The 21,100-nt window shown below is 34.7% G+C and overlaps 1 protein-coding gene across 2 annotated transcripts in view; it reads left to right on the forward strand.

Moving 5' to 3' along the window:
* The window catches only part of LOC150105952 (LITAF domain-containing protein-like), an 89,403-nt gene that overhangs the window by 51,576 nt on the left and 16,727 nt on the right, over nucleotides 1–21,100 (forward strand). For both annotated transcript variants that reach the window (XM_090393721.1, XM_090393722.1), the window contains exon 3: nucleotides 4,918–4,977. In XM_090393721.1, the coding sequence (XP_090249847.1) occupies nucleotides 4,918–4,977 (60 nt within the window). The remainder of the gene's footprint in view (nucleotides 1–4,917; nucleotides 4,978–21,100) is intronic.

A 21,100-nucleotide genomic window follows, 5' to 3' on the forward strand; every position in this document is an offset into this window, starting at 1 on the left:
ACCTTATAGTGCCAAAATGGCACCATATAAGTACTCTTGTGTTCTACAGGTTCAAAATGATCTGAGATAATCATGAAGTGTATTTTGCAGTAGCATTCTTGTATGCAATTCATAGTAAATGAACATATTTCTGGCTAATGTACTGTAGACAGTTTTATTTCTAATTTTGCATTGTTTTAGGTCATTTTTCTATTAAAAATAGCCTGATCAAAACTGAAATTCAGATAACTGGAAAAATTTTATAGTGATTAATCCTAATGCCAAATTTCATTTGAAATTTCAGAAAGTCAGAACAGTTATTACTAACATTTCAGAATGCTTTGCAATATTTTGGGTCACAAAAATGGTTCTGATTTAAATCAAATGGCATGGAAAATTTTAATGAGGTTCTCAGATCACAAATTTCAGAAAGATTGCATGGTCTGAATAGCAAAATAATACAATGTACAGGCAGACAAATGCAAATCCAACTTGTTTATGCATTGTGTGAAACATTCCTAAAATTACTGAAAGTTTGAAATCTGAAGTATTCTTCTAATAGTTTTGCAGGCTTCTTGACATAATGGGAGATGAAAACAGCGATTTTTGTTGCTATTCTCCTATAAATGGTGGAAAGCTTTGGAAAGCCCATATACCTTTTGCTCAAAGTCAAAAGTTAGAAATTGCGATTCATTTGTTTGAGGAAATGTACCCAACATGGAGATTTAGCCAAGTAGATAATGATGCAAGCTACAACTTCTTACCAGAGAAATTTATGTAGAAAAGAAAAGGCAAAACTGTGCATCACCAGATACAATACAAAGTTATGCATCTGGTGAACTATCCTCAGAACAGATTTTTGCTATTCCCAAAATTAGTAGAATTTGTCAATCTGCCCTCCCTCCAATGAATTGCTAATAAACAGCTCTGAAGAAATTACTCTTATCCATTGTTTCCAAATGATTATTTTACTGTAAATGCACAGAAGTCCTGTTTGCTAATTTTTTCATTATTATAGTACAGAACTTTTATGCTGTATACAGTACAATTATTATAACAAAAGTACTGTATATAGTGCTGTACTGTAATTTTTATTTATTTATTTTTATTCCATGGTATTATTATACCATATCATAGAGGTCAAATTGATGTATTTTACACAGCACCTTTTCTGGGCTGCTATAAAGTTCACACTGTAATTTGTACATTGTATGATTTCCTTAAGAACAAAATCAGTTAAAAAAATAGAACAAAACAGACCTACACAGTTTAGCATTCAGGCATGCTAACAATTGTTAACACCTTTTATGGTTCATCGTGATTTCTAACTTTTGACTTTCATTTAATCGTTGTGAATGTGACATCATGTAGAATTTGAGAGCAGTGAATGAGGAGAGACCGACTGAGTGAGCAAAAGGTATATGGAGAAGTGAGCAAAGTTGATGTTAAGAAGGCTGTGGTAGTTGATATATTACCACGTATTTTGAAGGAATGCACCAGGGAGTTTACATCTGCCTAAGCACAAATATACTTAGGAAGATGTAAATTCCCTGGTGCATTCCTTCAAAATACGTGGTAATATATCAACTACCACAGCCTTCTTAACATCAACTTTGCTCACTTCTCCATATGCCTTTTGCTCACTCAGTCGGTCTCTCCTCATTCACTGCTGTCAAATTCTACATGATGTCAGATGAACCATAGAAGGTGTTAACAATTGTTAGCATGCCTGAATGCTAAACTGTGTAGGTCTGTTTTGTTCTATTTTTTTAACTGATTTTGTTTTTAAGGAAATCATACAATGTACAAATTACAGTGTGAACTTTATAGCAGCCCAGAAAAGGTGCTGTGTAAAATACATCAATTTGACCTCTATGATCTGGTATAATAATACCATGGAATAAAAATAAATAATAAAAAAAATTACGGTGCAGCACTATATACAGTACTTTTGTTATAATAATTGTACTGTATACAGTATAAAAGTTCTGTACTATAATAATGAAAAAATTAGTGAACAGGAATTCTGTGCATTTACAGTAAAATAATCATTTGGAAACAATGGATAAGAGTAATTTCTTCAGAGCTGTTTATTAGCGATTCATTGGAGTGGACAGATTGACAAATTCTACTAATTTTGAGAATTGCAAAAAACTGTTCTGAGGATAGTTCACCAGACGCATAACTTTCTATTGTATCTGGTGATGCACAGTTTTGCCTTTTCTTTTCTACATATTCTTTGGTTAGTAGTTGTAGCTTGCATCATTATCTACTTGACTAAATCTCCATGTTTGGTAATTTCCTCAAACAACTGAATCGCCTTATTAACAGAATGAAATGCTCTGCCAGATTTTTAATTGTAAACTTTCTGGGGAGATTGGAATTCATATTCAGTTGAGTAATATTTATTAAAATATTATTTTTATTTGAATTAATTAATTTTTTACTGTGTTATACAGTTTTTTTATTTATTCTTATGGCAAAAGGAATACAGAACAACTGCAGGTCAATGTCCTGTAGGCCACCACCATGAAATTGGTGCCTTGGACAGTCATTTACAATATGAGTAATCGTCTGAACCACGGGAGAACAATCACAATAAGGGTGGTCTAACAGCCCCCATTTATGTAGTAGGTAGCCATATCTGCCCTGGTTAGTTCTGATCCTGTTGATTGATGACCAAATCTTCCTAGGAAGAACAAAACCAGGCTGCAGAGCACAGGGATCTTCTACCAGGAAGCCGTTTGTTGGAAGATTGTTGGACCAGTATTCTCTTAACATGTCGGGTGTTTGATGGCAGGGCAGCTGAAGAGAGTTCGTTCATGGACCAGAGAAGCTTTCTAGATTTTAGGCAAAGACTAGATGGATTTATGAGTCTGGTGCAGGGGCAGGAGTGGGTTGTCCATTGCTTTATTAAATTCTTTAATCGAGGCTTGTCTTCTCCGTATGTTTGGTGGAGCAATGTTAGATAGGACAGGAGAGAGGGGTGCTTCTCACTGTCCCACTAATTGTACGCATGGTAGAGTTTAGCTGAGTGTCTATAATGTTAGTGTGTGTGCACTTCTTTCCCAGACAGGGGCACAATATTCTGCTGCAGAGAATGCAAGGGCTAGTGCAGATGACCTTAGGACTTCTGCACCACAACCCCAGGTTGTTCCAGCAAGCCTTGAAATGATATTGTTTCTCGTTTTAATTTTGTTGGACTGGTTGGTGATGTGCCTTTTATAGGTTAGGCTTCTGTTCAGGCTCACTCCATGGTATTTCAGGTGAGGCTTGTGTTCTACCATTTTTCCACAAAAAGACAGGTTGAGGTGTCGATTCACCTCTGCATTGTTCAGGTGAAATACTGTGGACACAGTTTTTGTTGGATTTGGCTACAAGTACCACTGCTTGAAGTACTCTTCCAGGATGTTCAGGTCTGTGTTCAAGGTTAATTCCAGGTTGGCAAAGGAAGCAGATTGATGTAGGATTGCTAGGTCATTAGCATACATATACTTGCTTGAGGTGGTATGTGGTAAGTCATACACGTAGATATTAAAAAGTAAATGGGATAACACAGAGCCCTGAGGGAGACCATTGTGAAGGAATCCGGGCCTGCTCTTTTTTCTGCCAATATGGACCTGAATCTTTCTGTTGGAGAGAATGGATTCAAAAAGCTGGAAATTTTTTTTGCACCTTATAATATTTCCTAGCATTAGGAGGAGGCCCCTGATCCAGACTGTCATAAGCTGATGTTAGGTCAATGAAAGTGGCTCCAGATTTAAGTTTCTTCTGGAAGCCTGCTTTAATCTGTATTGTCAGGGCCAGGACCTGGTCACAGCAACTTCTTCCTGACCTGAGGCCAGCTTGTTCAATTGGGAGTGCTCTTTTGATGAGTGGTGAAATTCTTTTAAGGAAAATTCTTTCAAAGAGCTTAAAGGTGGAGCAAAGCAAGGAGATAGGTCATAGAATTTTCACATCATTTGGGTCTTTCCCTGGTTTGGGTACGGCAATTATTTTGGCTTCCCACCACAGATTTGGTAGTTTACCAGTTATCCTCCCCTCTTATATAGTAATTTACCATTTATCTGACCTTCTCCTTGCTGGTACAGCATCATGTAATTGTACTTGAACTGTTAGAACAGCCAATTGCCTTACCTTTCCAGAGTCCATTTGGCAATAGATTACATTAGGTTTTTGGTTTGAAAATGTTGACTGTATCACAGGTATGTTTCTTTATATAAGAAAATCTTTTATCTGCAATGTGCTTTTGCTTCACTGATATATTTAGATCAGAGATTGGTTTTCAAATGTATGCGTGTTGATATTTGAAAACAGATTAGTGACTAATGTTGTTCAGATGCACACTGCCTCTTAACACATTGTGATACTGTAGTGATGACTGACTAATATGCTCTAACATTTTTTCTCCTCCACATTAAACTGATAGTGCATTTATATACGCTCATAACAGTTCTCTTTTGCTGTACTGTCTTGTGTATGCAGGCTTATTGTGTGTCCAAAGAAAGTCTTCTGTTTTAAGGACATATGCTTTACTTCTGAAAGATAGCATGGCAAAATATTTCACTCATTCAGAGATTTCATTCATATCTACTAGTTGATAATTGTTATTAGTTACAGGAGGAAAAAATTAATTTAAAAAAAGTTAGCTCAGCTCTTAAGAAAATCACCCTACAGATTCCTTCCCACTGTAAGAAAATCCCACATACTAAGAAGTGTTTTATCATTTAGTTTCAGAAGGCACTGAATTACATTAATTCAGATTTCAGTTATTGATATTGTTTGTATAATGCATTGTAGTTAGTAAAATGAGAAAATTGGTTTGAGTTGTTCAAGTAATCTCCTTGTATTTTTGATTGCAAGTAATATATAATTTAACCTGCATACCAATATTAGAAATAAAATATTAATGTTTGAATTTTGTGTTGCATTTCTTAGGCTATTCATCTCAGCCTCCTCCAGCCACAGTGATAATGGGAGCACCACCAACTGGCCAAGGTTGGTATAAGGATTTTTGCATTTTCTGCTATGGTATTTGCACAGAAATGTAAAATATTGCATTTGCCCCTTAATATATATATATATATATATATATTTTGTTATTCTCATGCCTACATTTGAGCACTGCTTCTATAGTAACTGCTATTACTGCAGTTTTAAAATATTTATTGCTGTTTCATTAACATTGCTGTAATAGTACTTTGATGCCAAATTAAATCTAGAAAATTAATGATAATTTTTGATACCATATTATTTGAATGTATAAAATTTTGAGCAAGACTAAAATTAAACTTGCACTTTTACATGATTTTATTTTGTCATGTATTTTGTGGTGCTTATGATATTTTGATGTATTTAGTTCTCTTCGTTGAAAAAATTATTCAATGAGCCTCTGATTCAATTTTGAAGATGCTATTTGGTTGGAAAGATCAGAGTTCAAATCTATCCTGTCAAGGGCATGAAGAACCTTTATTGTGGTCTTTCAGTTGAATGTGAGTAAACCAATCTGATATGGAGGTGGTAGTTTTCCACCCTCCTGGAAACTTGGTTTTCTTTCCTGTAGCCAGGCACAACCAGTCAGGAGAACACATGCAGTTTACAGACAAAATTTCATTGAAACCAGTTTAATAGCACTGATTATAAGATTCCTATTTCAAACATTTTTTCTTGATGCTCTGAACAGGTTTTAAATTTTGGGGTGGGGGAGAAGCATTGTCTTCATAATTAAATTGGATCTTTAGTATAGTAAAATTTCAGATATCAAGAAAATAATTTACAAAGTAATATAATTTATATTTGAATAATGAGTGCTAAAAGGGAACATGATAATATAAACTTGTCTAAAATTACATTTGCAGGATTGTCCGTTGCAAGATTGATGATGTAGGTTATCTTTATAATATTAATTGTAAATATCATGAATAGCACTCTAGGAGAAATCTGCCAAAGTTTCCTTGAATGATTTTAAGCCCCTTCAAATAAAATAGTCAAAGTAGAACATTGTAGGAAAAGTTAAATGCTATATTAAACACTTTATTTTAGAATTAGAGCTAAAAAATAGTACAATAATTTAAAACTTAATTATCATTTTCACTGGTAGAATGTCTAAAAGACATTCCATCAACCCCTACTCTCTTTTTCTTCTGGGGCAGGGTTGGAATAGCAAACAGCTAAAATTATTCTAGTTTTTTTACAACTAGATAAACTTATTCTTCCTACAGAAAGTCTTACCTTTATATCCTGAAAGTTAATTTGAAATTTTTTTTTCTTTAAAAAGGAAGTAGCTACTCAATGTGAAATAAATTTTGTGCACTTCTATTTACATAATCATATTTTTTCCCCCTTTGGTTATGCCATAAAGTGTATAATTTATAGACTGAGTTCTTTACAGGCATTCCTCTCCTGTTTATAATCCACATCCTCTGCTTTATGAAGTTTTACAACTGTTGTGTTGGATTCTCAGCCACATTGGCATTAATGAGATTTCAGCTGCAGCTGATAGATCTGCTCATACAGACTACAGACAATGTATAAGATGAAAGCTAATTTCCTAATAGTAGAAAGCGCTGACAAATTGCACCGAAATTAAGCATTGGCACTCTAGTCCAGGGTTTCTCAAACTTTTTCTACGACGGAACACTTCATAAATCCTGAAATGTTCACGGAACACCTTGGTTATTTTGTAATGTATTAATTAATAATTAATTGGTAATTTAGCTTATTTTATTGTTAATTAATAATTGGTAATTAATTATTAACAATTGGCAATTAATAATTATCAGCAATTAATTAATTAAACATTATTAATTAATTAAACATCATTAATTAATTAATAATTAATTAACCATCAATTAAACCACCATTAAATTAATTTGTGCTGATTTTCATTGACATATCCTATTCTGATCACCAAAAATTTATATTATTATAAGTACTTATGAGTGAATGCAGACTTTTTCTTCTGTGTGCTGGTTTTGTAGGTTAGGTAAATATAAATAAAATAAATGAGTAAATCTAAGCGTTAAGAAAAAAAAAACATTTATTGTCAAATGTTAATTAGTAAAAACAGAACACATAAAAATAGTAAAACGTATATTGCAAATTAAGTTCTTAATGACTACGATGTTTTTGGGTCTTTGAATTACAAATTCTTTTGATATCAGGCACAATATTAGAAAGTTGAATTCTCATATTTGGGGTAGCGTCAAATCTGTTACTGGACTTTGATTTCGTTGCAGCATAATATGAAAATCCTGTCTCGCATAAATATCTCATTGTAAAAGGAAGTAAAACAAGAATAGCTAGTTTTGACACGCTTGTCCAGAAATCATTTATTGGCAGTTCCTTGTAATTTTGTTTTAAATCAGAGTCACTAATTAAGTCAATTAGATTTTCATAGTCACTTGCGCTGAAGCTTGCTGGTTAGCTGTCACTGTAAATGGATTCAGAAACCAGGAATTGTCCACACTGGATTTTGGAAAATATTGCAAAAGGGTTGATTGCAAGTCATGCAAGTGTTCTAAAATTAAGTTAGATACTTCTTCATTTACTTTAGAATTTATTTCAGTCAAAAATTCATGCAAGGTGGGAAAACAATCAAAAGTATTCTGTTCAACTGTAGAAATCCAGAATTGCAACTTCCTATCAAAAGATGCAATTTTATCTCTTGTATTAAAAATTATAATATTCTTTCCTTGTAATGATAAGTTAATTTCATTGCACTTTGTAAAAATATCTGCCAGATATGCAAGACTCATCAACCATGAAGAATTTCTTAATAATTCAATAAAATTTTGTCCTAAATTATGTGACATCAAGAAGAACATTAACTGACTACGAAGCTGTACTTCTGGATAGCCATCTCACTTCAGTATGTAATAAAAGTGCATTATGTGCACTACCCATTTCAATGCACAAAATTTTAAATAATCTGGATTGAAGTAGTCGAGATTTTACATAGTTGATCATTTTTACGGCTTCATCCAAAATAGTTTTTACATATGTAGGAATTCTTTTTGTTACTGGTGCTTGTCTATGCAAAACACAATGACTTTTGGTGGCTCTTGTAGCTACTTGCAGGATATGTGTTACAACTCCCTTCATCTTTCCTACCTTTGCTTGAGCACCATCTGTACAAATAACAATACACTTCTCCCAACCGATTTCCTGTTTTGTAATATATTTATTAATACAGTTGAATATATCTTCTCTGGCAGTTTTTTCTTGTAGATGTTCGCACATTTCTTCAGTACTTTTATCAAATATGTAATGAACAAACACTAGTAATACAGCGAATCCTGCGACATCTGTAGATTCATCCATTTGGAATGAATATTCACTGCAGTATAAGTCGATGAATTAGCTCTTTTTCTATGTCAGCAGAAAGATCTTTGATGCGGCATGAAACAGTATCATTTGATAATTGTACTGCATCTATTTTTTTTAGCAACCTGCTCATTTAACATGCATGATACAATGTCTTTCACACAAGGCTTAATGAGCGTCTCACCAATTGTATGAGCTTCACCATGAAGTGCAATGCGGTAACTCACACGAAAAGATGCCTCTGTTGCATTTTCAGTTGAAGCAATTGTAGCCATTTGAAGTTTAGATTTTTCTAGCGAGTCTCTTTAAAAAATGTATCACGTCGCCTCTTTAAAAAATGTATATCTTTTCCTTTGTAATCAGTGTGTTTCGTTTTGAAGTGCCTACAAAATTTAGCTGGAGCCAAAGAACTGTTTACTAGTATTTTATTACATAAAACATCAGGAGCATGTGTATTGCCAATACACGTAAATCCATAATTTAAATAACTTTCATGGTACTTCCGTTTTGGTCTGTTCTTAGATGACTCTTGTTCTTTAATATTAGCTTTTGAAGAAACTACCGTTTGCAATTCCATATCTTCTCCATCATACAAGTAGATGTGTCAGCAGAAGTACTTGCTCCTCTTTGTGTTAAAGTTCCTGTCTTTAAACAAGAATCCCTGGGTATTTTTTCAATAATATTCAAATTCCAATATTTGTCAGAGCTATAATAAAAACAAATAGAATTGTGTTGTAAAGGTAACTTTAGTATGAAAAACAATAAGATTATAAATAAGAAATGTCGAATAATATAAAAGTAAATGAATAATGCAAAATAGCAAAAAAAGACTGCAACACACAAAAGTAAATATGAATTGTAATTGTAAGAAAAGTACTAAACCGTATCAAATAATGTAAAAGCAATTGTAATAAGAATGATTTGATAAAATGTTCAGTAACAAAAATTAAACAGTTCGAAATAAATCAGATATTAATTATCAAATTAGTTAAAAGAGTAAGAAGAATTCTTTTTTTAAAAGTCGCTTCGCCTACTCCCTGTATATGGGAATAAAGACGTTAGCTGATTTTTTTTTTTCTTCTGAGGGCCCGGTCCCAACAAATTTACTCGTAAATACCTTTCCAATTTTTTTTAAAGTTCATACATTAACATAAGTATTAATAATGCATAATCATAAAGAGTATTAGTACATTTATGTATACGGTATGGCATGTTGACAAATATAAATTACATTTAAATTGGTTATCAATCACTGGACTAATGAAATGTTGTAGCATGTCGTAGTTTCTTCAGGCAAACATCATTAAATTAATTTGTGCTGATTTTCATTGACATATCCCATTCTGATCACCAAATATATTTATAATATTATTATGAGTACTTACGAGTAAATGCAGACTGTTTCTCCTGTGTACTGGTGGTATTTCCCTCCTTTTGTACATCCTGGAGATCTTTGTAGGCTTGAGGTGGGACTCACTATCTGTTCCATCACAAACACCTTCAATAAGAGATTTTGGTATTAATTCTTAATACCAAAATTAAACAAAGTGCCTTGTCTCTTATTCATATTAATTTTAACTCTGTATTCCTATTACTTTTAAAAAAAAATCACGGCACTCCGGTTTCAGAACAAGCATTTACACACTGCAATACGAACTTGCGAAGAAAGTATTCAGTAGTAATAGATTTGAGAACCGGATATAGACTACTCTTCAATTTCAGTGGAAAAATTTTCTTTATACTTCCTTGCTGATTGGTCACTGATATTTGCAACGCAGGTGTTATTTCATTCAGTTTTGAGAACATGCTGGCGATTGTTGTAATCGGCTTGCAGGCAATTTTTATGATCGGTCATAAATTGCAGTATTCTCTTTCCTGATTGTCGAAAGATTTCGATGTGTGAAAATTAACGATAATTCATGAATACTTCCATATTTAAAAATATGCTGCTTGGTCACTGACATTTGCAACGCAGATGTCATTTCCTTCAGTTTTGAGAACAGAAGATATGACACCAATTGTCGTAATGGGCTTTCAACCAATTTTTATTACCCGTCATAAACAGCAGCATTCCCTCTCCCAAATGTTGAAAGGTTTCGATGTGTGAAAATTAACGATACACAGATCTGGGTCTGAGCTTTTCGACATATTCACGAATATTATTCTCCTCAGAATATTTTTACTATAAAATATTTATTCATGAAAAATGCTTAGAAAACTAAAATGACAAATTTCAGAAATTCTCGTGGAACACCTATTCACCTTCCGCAGAACACAGTTTGAGAAACCCCTGCTCTAGTCAATGTAGAATAAGAAGGGGGAAGTTGTTCTTGCTAGACTCTGCATAGGTCAATCATCTTATGTATTATTTATTGAGGGCTGATGACCCACCCATTTGCAAAAATACAACATGCATCTAACCCTTTGTCATATTTTGGTGGTGTGTCAGCACTTCACAGAAGAGAGGAATGAAATTTTTACTTATCTGGCTGAGCTATAAACATTCAGGCAGATGTTATCTGATGCAGACAAATTGCATGATGATTTTAACTTATAAAGAATTAATTTTTTTTAAAAATTTATACAATCACATTTGATTATAAATTCTATTTATGTGTAGATACTACATCATTTAGCTTAATTTTTTTAAATTTATTTTTTGTCTTTGTACATATTACATACTAATTTATCCCTTTATTACTTAATACCATACTTACTGCTGTAACCTTTGATATGGCACAGCATGGGGCCTTTGCTGTCCTTATACCAATAAACCTTAAATATCAATCAATCCCAAACAAGTCTAGTACAAGTCTCCAGGATACTCAACCAAATTATTATTATTATTCCTGACACCTACAACTGTCTCAACCACTACACCGAACCTCTACTACGAATCATTCCCATCAATGCCATCTACCGCCCACCACCACAACTGGTATTCTGTGTCTGTAAATTGCGTGTGTGCTGAAGGGCTTATTTGTCTGTATGCGGAATGAAAAAGCAGAGTTTCCGGGAGAAAAAACCCTGCTACCTCCGTATGAGATGGGCTAACTCACCTTCGATTGAAAATCGTCCAGATAAAGATTCCTCCCGTCATGAAGAGAGGAACTGAAATTGAATAAAAGCAGTAACTAATTTGCCATTAAGACTAGCTATTAGGCATAAACTGAAATAAGCAGAAACATGGAAAAATTTGACTTCATTCTCATTGGAGAATATAAAACAACTAAAATATTTCATGAATTTAGGTAAATTTTTTAGTGAAGATGAGAAATTAAGTATGGAAATATATAATAGAATAGGGTGGAGAGCAATTTTAATAAATTCATATGGAATTAAAGAGAATCATCATCATGCTTTTCAAGGATTGTTGAAAGTTTTTCCACTTGGTTATACTATAAATTAAAGATACCAAGAAATTTTATACTTGACTTAATCCTTTATCCAAGCGAAAGCAAACAAAGCTGCACCTGAAGTATTTTCAGGACTAGGGCAACTTGTGGTAAAAGTGGTGTGGCTTCACATCACTTGCCTTAGTATTCCGTAATGCAAAAATATGACTTCTGCATTACTTCAACCTTGGTATCACCTCTGGGTCTGACCTTTCCCATATTGCATAACATTATATATCTCCACAAGGAGATGTGCTTTGCATTATGGGATACTAAGGCAAGTGATGTGAAGTCATACCACCTTTACAACCAGTTGCCCCAGTACTCAAAATACTTCAGGCACAAACTTTGTTTGCTTACACTTGGATAAAGGATTAAACCAAGTATAAAATTTCTTGGTATCTTTAATTTTTAGCTTTTCAAGGATTTAGGCCTACAGTGGCTTGTTCCGGCCTTAGAAATCATCATTGAATCTCTCTCTTTAGAGGACGTCCTGGTTTTCTTTTTCCTAATGGTTTGTAATTTAAGGCTTGTTTTGATAATCTTTGTGTTCATTCTTTCAACATGCTCCATTCACGTTTATATTTTTAAATTTTTTCTATTACTGGTTCCTGGTTTAATTCTTTTCTTTTATGATCAAATAGATTATATTTTGCAGTTTTTCTCATAAACTTAATTTCAGCTGTTATTAATCTTCATTTGTCTTTTTGTTGTAGAATTAGAGAGAAAAATAGCCAAAACACTAAACTAGCAGTATACAATTATTAAAAACCACACATAAGTCCACAGTAATAACTTTAATTAATAAATAAGGTAGATATTTCGTACTAAAAATAATAGTACATCTTCAGTGTTACAAAAAAGATAGGAATAGAATACAAGTAACGAATGTTTTAATCACCTATTAAAATACAATGTTGTCGCAAGCTAGGAAATGAAAGAAATTAATAAATAATTAATATTTAAGATAATTAGTTTTTAATGATTACATAAAATAAAAGTCTCCCGGATCTTCGAGAGAGAGAGGCAATCATTTAGATTTAAATTCAGTCAGCGTAAAAAAGCTTCACAACTTTCTTTAAAGAGGCGTTCATATTTGAACTTGCATCTATGAAGTAGAATAGCTTTATTCCACTGGATATTATGGGTAGTGGTAATACTGTGTTGTGCTAGACCAGACTTTTGAGGTTTGTTGTAATCAATATAATATTGATGTTCTCTTTAATTCTTTTTTCCACAGAACGGCCAGTTTGTCCAAAATAAGAAACATCGCATTCACAAGGAATTTTGTAAATGCCAACCAAAGACAGAGATGACAGTTTATCTTTTGTAGAAGGCAATAAGGAAGAAATTTTGTTGATAGGAATATAAGTGGGAATCAATTGGTACTTTTTTAAAATTCTACCTATAGGTTCTGAGATTCCTGGAATGTAGGGGATTGGAACTCTGCGAACTGTTGAAGAAACCTTGGCTATTGGAACATAAGATTCAATTATCTGTTGGATTTGATTAGAGTTGTAATTATTAGATACCATTAACTTTTTATTCTTGTTGAGAGGCTTATACGCTGGTTAGACATAATAACTAATATTTAAGGAATTGACAGCGTATACTGGAAATATAGATTAAATAAACTTTAATATACACTTTCCGATATTTCGGCGAACGTTACGTTGCCATCTTCTTGGGAACTTACTAAAAAGACACGTGCACACAAGTACTAATACAACAAATGAGACTGAGGCTAGGACGCTAGCGTTTTCCTAAAGTCCTGATGGTGCCCCCTGGCGAGCTATATTGGTAGTTCTTGGCCTTTGGGCTGAAGTTCTTTTGATAAAAGTTTCCCAAATTTGGGGCAGTTTCATGCATCCAAATTTGTTGAGGTTTGGCATGTTCCTAAGGGCCGAGGCTGATTCCATGAATAGTCTTTCATACTTGAACTTGCTGCGGTGTATTACTGTGGCTTTCTTCCATCTTATTCTGTGGCGAGTATCCAGAGCATGGTCTGCAAGCTCAGAGTGGCTGTACTGGTGAAATCGGATGTAATCCTTGTGTTCTGAGATTCTGATATTTGCTGTCCTGCCTGTTTGGCCAAAGTAGGACAGTTTACAGCTGCAAGGGACCTGGTATACACCAGGTAGGTCTAGGGGAAGTGGTTGGTCTTTGGTGGAGCGGATAAGGGATGCCAGTTTTCTATGTGGTCTGTAACAAGTGGTCAAGTCATGTTTTTTTAAGATTTTATTGATTTTTTCTGAGGTGCCTCTGATGTAGGGAATAGTGATGGATTTAGAGTAATCTTTTTTGTGAGGGGGAGGGGGTGGTGGGTTGTGGATAACTGGGTTAAGTATTTTTTGGAGGGGGTAGCCGTTGGCTGAGAAAGTGTCACGGATGTGATTTAGGTCAGAGGTTAGGGCTTGATTATTAGAACAGATTATTTTTGCCCTGTTGAATAATGTTTTAATAACTCCATATTGTTGTGAGGGGGGGTGGTGGGATTGTTGGTGAATGTATCTGCCTGTATGGGTGGGTTTTCTATAAACTGAGAAAACCAAGGTTCCATCAGGTTGGCGGGTGACTAGTGTGTCTAGGAAGGGGAGGTTATTGTTTTTCTCTTTTTCCAGGGTGAATTTGATTCTAGGGTGTTGGTTGTTCAAGTGTGTTAGGAAGGAGAGGAGTGAATCCGGGCCATGTGGCCAAATAGCGAAAACATCATCAACATAGCGAAGCCATATGGTAGGTTTTTGTGGGGCTGAGTTTAAGGCTTTCTCTTCAAACATCTCCATGAAAAAGTTGGCCAAGGGTGGGGAAAGTGGTGAACCCATGGCTGTCCCATCTATCTGTTTGTAGAATTTTTCCTGCCAAACGAAATAGCCTGAGTTCATTGTAAACTGAAATAGGGCTGAGATATCGGGAGGAAATTTAGCTTGGATTAGCTCTAAGGTTTCTTTGAGAGGGACATTCGTGAATAGGGAGGAGACATCAAAACTGACCATTATGTCATTGTGTTGGAGTGTAAGGTTTTCTATACTGGCTTTGAAGTGGGCTGAGTTTTTTATGTGTGATGGTGTATTGCCAGTATAGTGTGAGAGTGCTTTGGCTAAATGCTTGGCTAGTTTGTAAGTGGGGGAATCAATGCCATCCACTATGGGACGTAATGGCACATTTTCTTTGTGTATTTTTGGGAGCCCATATATGTGGGGGGGGGGGTCTAGAGTTATAGGGTTTTAGTCTGTTGGTAATCTCCACAGGCCAAGAAGTGACCTTCTTAAGGAGCCTATGGAGTTTTCTAATTTGTGAGCTGGTGGGATTGTAATCAATGGGGAGGTAAGTGGAGCGATCTAATAATAAAGCCTTGAGCTTACCTGTGTAGTCTTTAAGATTGAGTACCACAGTGGCGTTCCCCTTATCCGCTTTGGTGATCACTGTTTTTTTGTTTCTCTTCAATTCTTGTAGTGCCTTGTATTCACTAATGGATATGTTGGATTTTGGAGGTTTTGCGTTATTGAGAACACAGGCTACATCCAATCTAATGTCGTTGGCGATGTGGGTTGGAAGTTGGCGGATCCCGCGTTCAATTTGAATCATTAATTCCTCGGCCGGTAATTTCCTAGGAGCAATGGCGAAGTTGTGACCACGTGACAGAGCGTGGATTGCTTCTGGCTTTAAGGTAGCTGACGATAGGTTAACAACAGTGTTGGTTTGTAGTTTCGACGCCGAGTTCTTTGTTAATTTATCAAACTTGTTGATATGTCGGCTTCGTACTCGTTCAAATTCTTTTTTAGCTGCCGTACACGAGACGTCATGTAGGACCGACCAAAGCTCGTGATTCAGCGTATGTGAAAGTTCGTTTTCCAGCGTTGTTATCGCGCTGTTTATATCGGCTAGGGAACCGCATGTAGCGGTAATTTGTTCTCGAAGTAATGCCTGGCTAGCGCGGTTGTAAATATGGAGAGCTTTCTGTGAGATGAAGCGGTATTTGAATTTAACACAGTTCGGGATGACATGATTATCCCGGCAGCGTTTTAGGAATGCCAGACGGTTGAGTTGTCTGGATAATTTCAGCCTCAGTTTGCCGTAATGGCGGGCCTTGCGTGCGAAGAGATCTCCGTGGATGATCATTATTCTTGTTGAGAGGCTTATACGCTGGTTAGACATAATAACTAATATTTAAGGAATTGACAGCGTATACTGGAAATATAGATTAAATAAACTTTAATATACACTTTCCGATATTTCGGCGAACGTTACGTTGCCATCTTCTTGGGAACTTACTAAAAAGACACGTGCACACAAGTACTAATACAACAAATGAGACTGAGGCTAGGACGCTAGCATTTTCCTAAAGTCGATTTCACCAGTACAGCCACTCTGGGCTTGCAGACCACGCTCTGGATACTCGCCACAGAATAAGATGGAAGAAAGCCACAGTAATACACCCCAGCAAGTTCAAGTATGAAAGACTATTCATGGAATCAGCCTCGGCCCTTAGGAACATGCCAAACCTCAACAAATTTGGATGCATGAAACTGCCCCAAATTTGGGGAACTTTTATCAAAAGAACTTCAGCCCAAAGGCCAAGAACTACCAATATAGCCCGCCAGGGGGCACCATCAGGACTTTAGGAAAACGCTAGCGTCCTAGCCTCAGTCTCATTTGTTGTATTAGTACTTGTGTGCACGTGTCTTTTTAGTAAGTTCCCAAGAAGATGGCAACGTAACGTTCGCCGAAATATCGGAAAGTGTATATTAAAGTTTATTTAATCTATATTTCCAGTATACGCTGTCAATTCGTTAAATATTAGACATTAACTTTTTAATGATAGAAAGTTCTTGTAGTAAGATTTCTGGAGAAGAGCAAACTTTATGTGCCCTATTAATTAGAGATTTAAGAATGCCAAATTTTTGAGAAGTATGGTGAACAGACTCTTTATGAATGTATCTGCCAGTAAATGTGGGCTTTCAAAAGATGCTTGTAGATAAGGTACCAGAAGAAGTTTGAGTAAGCAGGATGTCCAAAAATGATAAAGTACCAGAATTTTCCTTTTCCATGGTGAATTGGATACGAGGATGAAGGCTATTTATCTGTTGTAGAAAGATCATCTTCAGTATGTGACCAAATGGCAAAAACATCATCGACATAACGATACCAAAGAGATGGTTGAGGATGAATGGATGAAAACAGTCTCTCAAATTGTTTCAAAAAATAGTTAGCCAAAGGTGGAGACAAAGGACTACCCATGGCAGTATCTTCAACTTGTTTGTAGAACTTGTTTTTCCAACTAAAATAACCTGAATGGATAACAAATTCGAAAATTTTTGCGATATCTGGAGGGTAATCTTCATATACTAAATTGACTGTGTCAGCTAATGGGATATTGGTAAACAGAGACACAATGTCAAAACTGGCTAACAACTCAGACTCTTTGATTTTTAAATCCTTGATTTTTTCCAGGAAATCTGTTGAATTTTTTATGTAAAATCTTGAATGTCCAGTGAGAGCACTTAAAGAATGAGACAACACTTTTGCAATTCGGTAAGTAGGAGAATCAATGCAATTCACAATTGGTCGTACTGGATAGCCTTCTTTATGGATTTTTGGGAGACCGTATAGACGAGGGGATCTTCCAAAGTAGGTGGGTAATTTATCCACATAATTTGGGTCCCAACTGATGACCTCATCAAGTAATTTATTTAATTGTTTAATCTGTGAATTCGTAGGATTATGTGTGATCTCTTTGTAGGTAGATGTGTCTTCTAAAAGACTGGATACTTTGGTCTCATAGTCAGTCAGTCATTACAATAGCTCTTCCTTTATCGGCCTTAGAAATAGATATTCCAATACCTAAGGTTTCTTCTACAGTTCGCAAAGTTCCAGTCCCCTACATTCCAGGAATCTCAGAACCTATAGGTAGAATTTTGAAAAAGTACCAATTGATTCCCATTTATATTCCTATCAACAAAATTTCTTCCTTATTGCCTTCTACGAAAGATAAACTGTCATCTCTGTCTTTGGTTGGCATTTACAAAATTCCTTGTGAATGCGATGTTTCTTATTTTGGACAAACTGGCCGTTCTGTGGAAAAAAGAATTAAAGAACATCAATATTATATTGATTACAACAAACCTCAGAAGTCTGGTCTAGCACAACACAGTATTACCACTACCCATAATATCCAGTGGGATAATGCTATTCTTCTTCATAGATGCAGGTTCAAATATGAACGCTTCTTTAAAGAATGTTGTGAAGCTTTTTTACACTGACCGAATTTAAATCTAAATGATTGCCTCTCTCTCTCTCTCTCTCTCTCTCTCTCTCTCGCGAAGATCTGGGAGACTTATTTTATGTAATCATTAAAAAAAAACTAATTATCTTAAATATTAATTATTAATTTCTTTCATTTCCTAGCTCGCAACAACATTGTGTTTTAATAGGTGATCCACTGAATGTTCGTTACTTGTATTCTATTCCTATCTGTTTGTAACACTGAAGATGTACTATTATTTTAGTACGAAATATCTACCTTATTTATTAATTAAAGTTATTACTGTGGAAATACATGTTGTTTTTAATAATTATACTATGCCACAGGTCCCTCTAAAATAAGAATCATTATCCTTCGGGGAAGACTTTACTAAACAAACAGGAAGACTAGGAAAACTATCACTTTACAAGGTAAACTTCGAGCACGGATTTCCTTCCTCAAAAAATGTCGTGGTACGCAAGTTATTCCTACATTTGCTAGGTTTAAAGAAACAATTCAGTCTCCTGGAGCCCACTCTATTTATATTCATGCAAGTTTCTCCTTAATTCGTAACCAACTTCGTACTGCCAAAAAAGAATTAGCTTCTAATATCAAGTCTATTTCAGATCTCGAAGAAGAAATTTCAACTGTTCTTAATGATGAATTACTAAATATTGTTCTTCACTTATCAAAGCAATCTGTTACTCGTTCTTACGAAAGAAATTTTCACAGACTTATGCAAAAATATAATTCTTTATATCACAGACAAAAGAAAAACTTAACCTCTGACATCACTTCTAATAAAAAATGGATTATCAACATTTCTGATCGCTCTTTATTCGACGTTGAGTCCAGAGCTTTGGCAAAAGCCCTTGATTTTGCAGTTATTCCTACACGCATTCCGTATCTTGACTTTTTACATAATATAGAATGCAATATATCTGGACTTTCTTGCGACGATGCTAATAAACTTCGTTTTGAAGTTGCGACTTTTATTTAAAAGCAAAATACCTCCACGCAATTTATCAAATGCTGAAATCAAAGGTCTAACTTCTTTAAGAAGAGATAATAATATATCTATTTCTAAGGCCGATTAAGGAAAAGCTTTTTTAATTGTAATCATGAATAAGACTGACTATGAGACCAAAGTATCCAATCTTTTAGAAGACACATCTACCTACAAAGAGATCACACATAATCCTACGAATTCACAAATTAAACAATTATATAAATTACTTGATGAGGTCATCAGTTGGGACCCAAATTATGTGGATAAATTACCCACCTACTTTGGAAGATCTCCTTGTCTATATGGTCTCCCAAAAATCCATAAAGAAGGCTATCCAGTACAACCAATCGTGAATTGCATTGATTCTCCTACTTACCGAATTGCAAAAGTCTTGTCTCCATTCAAGATCCTACATAAAAAATTCAACAGATTTCCTGGAAAAAATCAAGGATTTAAAAATCAAAGAGTCTGAGTTGTTAGCCAGTTTTGACATTGTATCTCTGTTTACCAATATCCCATTAGCTGACACAGTCAATTTAGTATATGAAGATTACCCTCCAGATATCGCAAAAATTTTCGAATTTGTTATCCATTCAGGTTATTTTAGTTGGAAAAACAAGTTCTACAAACAAGTTGAAGATACTGCCATGGGTAGTCCTTTGTCTCCACCTTTGGCTAACTATTTTTTGAAACAATTTGAGAGACTGTTTTCATCCATTCATCCTCAACCATCTCTTTGGTATCGTTATGTCGATGATGTTTTTGCCATTTGGTCACATACTGAAGATGAGCTTTCCACCTTTCTACAACAAATAAATAGCCTTCATCCTCGTATCCAATTCACCATGGAAAAGGAAAATTCTGGTACCTTATCTACAAGCATCTTTCGAAAGCCCACATTTACTGGCAGACTCATTCATTAAGAGTGTGCTCACCATACTTCTCAAAAATTTGGCATTCTTAAATCTAATTAATAGGGCACATAAAGTTTGCTCTTCTCCAGAAATCTTACTACAAGAACTTTCCATCATTAAAAAGTTAATGGTATCTAATAACAACCCTAATCAAATCCAACAGATAATTGAATCTTATGTTCCAATAGCCAAGGTTTCTTCAACAGTTCGCAGAGTTCCAATCCCCTACATTCCAGGAATCTCAGAACCTATAGGTAGAATTTTAAACAAGTACCAATTGATTCCCACTTATATTCCTATCAACAAAATTTCTTCCTTATTGCCTTCTACAAAAGATAAACTGTCATCTCTGTCTTTGGCTGGCGTTTACAAAATTCCTTGTGAATGCGATGCTTCTTATTTTGGACAAACTGGCCGTTCTGTGGAAAAAAGAATTAAAGAGAACATCAATATTATATTGATTACAACAAACCTCAGAAGTCTGGTCTAGCACAACACAGTATTACCACTATCCATAATATCCAGTGGGATAAAGCTATTCTACTTCATAGATGCAAGTTCAAATATGAACACCTCTTTAAAGAAAGTTGTGAAGCTTTTTTACACCGACTGAATTTAAGTCGAAATGATTGCCTCTCTTTCTCTCTCGAAGATCTGGGAGACTTTTATTTTATGTAATCATTAAAAAAACTAATTATCTTAAATATTAATTATTTATTAATTTCTTTCATTTCTTAGCTCGCGACAACATTGTATTTTAATAAGTGATTAAAACATTCGTTACTTGTATTCTATTCCTATCTTTTTTGTAACACTGAAGATGTACTATTATTTTTAGTACGAAATATCTACCTTATTTATTAATTAAAGTTATTACTGTGGACTTACGTGTTGTTTTTAATAATTATACTATGCCCCAGGTCCCTCTAAAAAAATAGCAGTATACAAGTCTGTTCTCAAACCCTTATTTTAATGTATGCTTTTGAGAGTTAGATTAGAAATAAAGCATTTGATCAAAGACTAGACCATAGATATGAGAGTTCTGAGATAAACTAGGGAAGTGAATAGATAGCGTCAATGGGAGAATCATTAGAAATGATATTAGGAATTTGTCAGCAGAGCCAATCTAAGGTTGTTTGTTAAACAGAATGGGAGAAAAAAGATTTCTAAAATAAGTATTGATGCCAAAATGGCAGAAAAAAAAAGCTTCGGGGAATACCAAGGTATAGGTGAATTT

The sequence above is a fragment of the Typopeltis vanoorti genome, chromosome 6 (genome assembly GCF_054136105.1).
Source record: "Typopeltis vanoorti isolate ZY-2024b chromosome 6, IOZ_Tvanoo_1.0, whole genome shotgun sequence".
NCBI lineage: Eukaryota > Metazoa > Arthropoda > Arachnida > Uropygi > Thelyphonidae > Typopeltis > Typopeltis vanoorti.